Source organism: Rhinatrema bivittatum, chromosome 3, assembly GCF_901001135.1.
Source record: "Rhinatrema bivittatum chromosome 3, aRhiBiv1.1, whole genome shotgun sequence".
Lineage (NCBI taxonomy): Eukaryota > Metazoa > Chordata > Amphibia > Gymnophiona > Rhinatrematidae > Rhinatrema > Rhinatrema bivittatum.
Genome location: NC_042617.1, coordinates 324834930 through 324840929, shown reverse-complemented (window position 1 = coordinate 324840929; position 6000 = coordinate 324834930). Strand labels below are relative to the sequence as shown.

Below are 6000 nucleotides of genomic sequence, written 5' to 3'. Positions count from 1 at the left end.
ACAGATATTTTGGTTAAAGATTGTGCATTTTACGAGTGTAACTATTGGTCAGAATATCAGATCTGCAGTTAAAGCTATGTCAGAATATACCAGATGCTCGCAAACCAGCTCTGTGCGATTTCACCGAAGTCCATGCCATTCGATGTACTGAAAACTATAAAGCCTGAGTGAGACTCACAGATAAGGACATCCTTAATGTTCATGCCCCTAGGCAATTCCAGTTGAGGAGCCCAGGTTCAATTGATAACTCATTTTCCCACACTGAATGAGCACTAAACTCTCTATAAAATATGTAACTCTTTGTCAGGGAGTTTGCTCTTTCCCCTATGGCCATAAAAGAATTTGTTAGTTGGGGCTTCTCTCGCTATCCTTCCTCTCAATCTCCTCTTGCCATCCTTCCTTCTCAATCTCCCAGGGAGTGAGCTCTTTCTATGAGGGGGGAGGGGGGGGATGAAATCCTTTGTCGCCAAGTGATGGAGTGTCTCCTCCGATGTATGGAGACAAACAAGCTGAACTCAAACTGGGTGAGCAACTTAAGTTTACTGATTATTTCCAAAAGATCAATCACTATCCCATGGACATGCCACAAAAGAAATTGTACATTCGGACTATTTACATTCTCTCTCTGCTGGGGTGCTTGTGTCCATCTCTGTATCTCCTGGGAGGGAGCTTTCCACTGTCTTCTCATCTGTGCAAACAGCCCAGTAGATTGGGGAATCCTAGGGGGGAGCCCCACACCACAAAAGGATTCTACCTAAGACCCAAAGTTTAGTCTGAAGCCCACGGCCTGTGTCCTGATCCCTTTGGGGTGGAGATCCAGTTGGGAATCCCCAAGGCTTGATGTTACAACCTCAGTTCCTCCTTCCTCTCTCGGTGACCTCTCTGGGAGAGAAGCTTGATGTTCCAGTACTGCTCACAGCTCTCTATCTCCTTCATCAGTTTTGTGCAGAGGGGTGGGAAAAACCTCCACATGAACAAAAAGGGGGAAACTCCAAAAGTCTCTATGCAAAATATGTCATGCTGGGTAATGCTGTCACTGATCTTGCTTCCTCTAAGGAGTAGAAGGGTAGCTCACAGGTCTCCAGCCCCTGATCTCAGGATGGGGGGGGGGGGTGCTGCCCCTCTCCAAAGCACTGGGTGTTCCCCAGAACAGGAAAAACTAATCCAAAAGCTAACCAAAATCTACAAAAATCTCTCTTGCTTAAAAAGTGGAGGCAGACCCTCTCAGACAGGAAGTGTACTGATGAGGAATCTCTTCTAAAAATGCAAGAAAAAACACCAAGCTGGTTTAGTGAGCCCAACTCAGCAGGGAGAAAGTAAAATAGCTCCTCACTCTTCAAAACCCAACTCAAAATGACAATGCTCTCTCTACCTCTAGCTCCGTCTTATGCCCCTGGGATAACCAATCACAGTTGTCTCAATGGAGAGACTGAAAGAAAATGGAAAATCCCAATGCTGTTACTAGTCCTGATGGTAAGGGAGCTAGGGCCATCTAGTTGCTAACCAAAGGGTCAGCCACATAAGGAAGCCTCATGGCCTTGGGCATAAAAATTAAAATATAAGGAGTAAAGTTCAGGTACCTCAGCCAGGCTGTTCAAGAGAGGAACAGTCCACTTTATACTGTGACACACCTGAAGCCACTTATAGTACTGAGATCGTGGTAACTGCTAAGACTGAACTAACTCGTACCAAAGGGTAACAATCGCCTACACTCTCATCTGGCCAAGAGTGCAGATCCTCTTTGCTTGCCATATTGGCCAGATGATTATCTTATTATTAATAAGTAATTGCGGGTTATACCATAATGGCAAGCATTTATTAAAATTCCAACCACTGTTTAACAATTTATCAAAAGTGAATAGAACCTGATGCATGGCATACAGGGTTAGGACCTTCCTTAGGGCCCAGGGAGCTCTTATACTAGGTAGTAGGCTCAGCAGCAAAGGAGTCACCATGGCTTTTCTAGCGTAAGCCAATTGGATTTATAATGCAAACATCAATAAAAAGCCATCGAGCTTCGTACCTTAAGAGACAAGCATAATGGTAACTTAGAAAATCTGGGAAACCACCCTCATCCTGGCCTTTTTCAAAGTTTCAGTTTTCTCAAAGCTATACGTGGAAGTTTCTTTCTCCATAAAAATGAAATGCAACTTATCAATCTTGGCATAAAAGGATCTAGGAAAATGAGAGGGAGACATACTTAAGAAAAGGTAATTTGTGATGCTAGCACCATTTTTATAGCTTCCAGCCTTCCCCACCAAGATAAATATAGTGGGGACCAACACTGAGGAAAGCATTTTTAGTGAGAAAAAAAACTTTGATGGTGTGGCAAGGTACCAATATATCATCATATTGGCACTGGCAGAATTTCATGCAGATGAAGAATCTAGTGAGTAGAGAGACTTTTGCACACAGGAAATCTCTTTCTTACTGATTTGGGAGCCTTATATTCAGTCATTGATGGCATGGGCTTGCAGTGAAATTCTTAATTTGGCCCTTGTAATTTGTTGGATGTATAAATATTAATGTTTGGGTACTTGCTAGGTACTTGTGACTTGGTTGGTCACTGTTAGACACAGGATACTGGTCTTGATGGACCCTCGATGTGACCCAGTATGGCATGTCTTATGTTATGGATGAACTCATTAGATGGACAGGCTTGGGATAGGAAAGATGATTCATTTTAAAGAGGTGAGGGAGGGCAATGGGTCTATCTCATTATATGCTTTTGTTACATGGCGGAGGGGAGTGGAATAAACTGTCTGTACTTTTCCTGAAGTGTTTACTAGGCTTCCATTTGACTTTCTGCGGTAAAATGCTTGAGAAGCCTATGAAAAAGTTGCAGGATGGTTGAATTGGTGCACTGAATCCTTTTGAAAGGAGGAGGCAGATTTATGAGAAAATACACCACTGATTTCCTTGGATTAGGCTGTTTTTTGCACCCTTGTAGTCTTGGCGGTTTTCCACATTAGTTCTATTTTTTGGAGCCATCGTGAAATTCTGTAATAAGTGCTTTTTGAAATTTCTTTGTGGCTATAAGTGGGTTTCCCCTGCTGCAGCCTCGGGTTTGAGGCGAAACATGAGCTCATGTTGGGTAGCGTGAAGATATATGCTCCTGGGCATTAATATTCTGGGCAGTACGACTGAGGTCTAACTGCATAGTGGTTTTGTGCCATTATCTACGCACTCAAACGTCTGTTGGAAGATAGGCGAAGATGATGGAGTGAAATGTTAATGGAAGGTGTTTTTCAGCAGTGACACCATCTGATATAAACAGAAGATCATTTGTACAGTGGGATTTTTTCTGTAAAGAGTGGTGGGTTGTGACACATTTGTTATGAGGATTTTAATTTGTAGGTGGGAGGTTGTTTGGATTTTTTTTGTCTTGTTTCATTTTTTTGCGATATATTGTAATGTTTTAATCTGTATTTGTAATCATGTTATATATTGTAAATATGTTCTGAAGATTGAATTGTATGAATTTGTATATCATTGTATTATCAATTTACTTTATTAAATGTTTTAGATGATTTGATTTTTATATAAAGTGTCAACACTTTCCCTATATACACTATTTTTTTTCATTACAATTTGGTGGGTCAGTTTATTTAATCAGTCATTTTCTTATCTGCTTGGATTAGGAGTCACTTTAGCTTTTCCCTAAGATCAGTGGGGAAAAGCTGCCCACATATTCGTTATAAGATAAGTGCTTTATTTGCAACAAAAAGTCCAAAAAAAAGTTTACTAACTGGGAAACTGTATGACTGATGATTACACCAATGAGTGTGAACAGTGTCTCTATCAATATGATGGTCGTAGGTTTCCATCACGAATAGTGGGCATTTCCCACAGCTTTTGAGACTAATCTCAAACATTTACTTTGGTGGATTTGATTTAATATTCACTTTGTTATCCAGCCTATTGGGTTCTTTTTATCAACTGGGCTTAAGTTGGCACCTGTGTATGTGTAAGCTGGGCTGTGTTCTCTTTATGCAAACAGGGAGCTTCCAACGCTTTTTGCAGAACTGTCTGTTGAACACTGGTCTCTGCTCAGTGTAGGTAAAGGATGTGGGCCGTTGCACTAGGCACATTTTCATCCTTGGAGAACAGGGCCCACATCCAAGTCAGGAAAGTAAATGCAGCACTTTCCTTTTGAAATCAGCTTTGCATGGTTACCCACGGCCTATGGCCATCCAAAAAGCTGAGAACATGTGGCACTGCTGCAGATTACTGAAACCCTTATGCCTTTCTAGAGCATTCGGAAAGATGCTGGCCACTCCACACCACACACAGCCTCAACTCACCTGAGATCCTGAAGCAGTTGTCTTCACTGAACGAGCCTGACGTGTGCATCAGCCAGTAGAGCAACTAGAAATAGTTCAACGATCCCTACACCCAAGTAATATCAGTGTACAACAGCAACACGACAGCTGCAATTTGTTACCCTTTATTTAAAAATGTCAATAATACTGACAGAGTTCACATTGAAAAATTCAAAAGCAATTGCCTGCTTTATACTTCCATAATAGAAATACTTTAAGTGTCTGAAAATCAGGTGTATTTGAAAACAAAGTCAGCATTCTTAAGCAAATGGATGAATTCCCTACATACAGATGATTTCCAGTGATGGAGGCAGATAACGTGCTAGAATTGCACTGCCTCCATGTCAAGAGCATTGGCAGAGAAGGCACCCACCTGCAGAGCAAATCCACATTTCTTTGAAAAAACAAATACATTTCTACCAAACACTGATGTTTCAAAGTTTTTTTCCCAGGAAGACTTTACCCAGTTTGGGAATAAAAATAATTTTGGCCTGCAACATAATTTTTTTCCTTTATAACAAAATTAAAATGGCTTTAAAACCCCATAACGTAACCTTCAAAACTCAACTTGCAGATGTAATCTTTAAATCTATAATTAAAAAATCCCCCCCCCAAACTGCATTAATTAACAAGTATGCAGTTTGTTTGCTAAGAGAGTGTAGGCTCAGACAGTAGCAGTGTTCACTTTACTTATACCTTAACTGGACCAGACACTGGTCAAGTCATTCCACCAGCAGGCATTTAGCAGCACCATCTTCAACGATTCTTCCATGTGATAAAAAAAGTCTCCAGTTCAACATCTTTCTAAAGGTCCAGGCACGCGTCCATTCCAGATCTTAGACAGAAGCACATTCTGCGAGATATAGGTCTTACAGAGTCCTCAGCGAAGTCTCAAGCATAATGCGACGTGGCATTTCTTCACAAGTCTCTGCTCGTGGCAGTGTCCCGACAGCAAAATGGCTGAAACTAAAGGGAACTATGGCACAAGAAGCGTAACATTTAGCTACCGCTGATCGTGGAATCTAGTAGATGGCCACGTAGGCTGCATGTATGTGACATTCAATCTTCCTTTAGTCAGGGAGAAGAAATCAGGTCATATAACGTGTAATAGCTCTCAGAGCGTAGAGTAGTGCAGCTTGCATCCGAGCTTCCATAAGAAGCAAATTAACATGAACCTAGAAACAAAGACATTTCAGGTGAGATTTTTAAAGATACAAATTTTCCAACATATAAAAGAAATACTTTCAGGCCAAGTCCTCACACATTTTTGTATCAGGGCAGCAGTATTACAACAGGAAATTCTCTGCATGAGCATTCAGCAATAGAAAAGTGCTTCTCAACACTGTCCTAGAGGTACACCTAACCAACCAGGGTTTCAGGATAGGTGTAATGAATGTGCCTGGGTTGGCCAAGTTGCTTATCTGTAGCAAGTGTTCTCCTTCAAAGAGCCCCCGAAGAACATACTGCTGACGCCTGCTATTGCACCAGGAGTCAGAATCTAGGCAGTAATGAGATGTGACTATGTGCAGTGAGCTCCCCTACATAGCCCTGCAAATTTTAAGAACAAGGTTAACCTGAGATGGGCCACAGCCACAGCCATGGGCCTGACGTTATGGGCAATACATCCATCTAAGGCTAAACCTGCTTGGGCATAAGCGAAAGTTATGTTGTCACAATC

At 41.6% G+C, this 6000-nt stretch overlaps 1 protein-coding gene across 2 annotated transcripts in view; it reads right to left on the bottom strand.

Annotated features, from left to right (window-relative positions):
* Positions 1 to 4426: 4426 nt before the first annotated feature.
* Positions 4427 to 6000, bottom strand: part of SESN1 (sestrin 1) — a 39306-nt gene continuing 37732 nt past the window's right edge. For both annotated transcript variants that reach the window (XM_029595302.1, XM_029595301.1), the window contains one exon: positions 4427 to 5497. In XM_029595302.1, the coding sequence (XP_029451162.1) occupies positions 5411 to 5497 (87 nt within the window). In that variant the 3' untranslated portion in view covers positions 4427 to 5410. The remainder of the gene's footprint in view (positions 5498 to 6000) is intronic.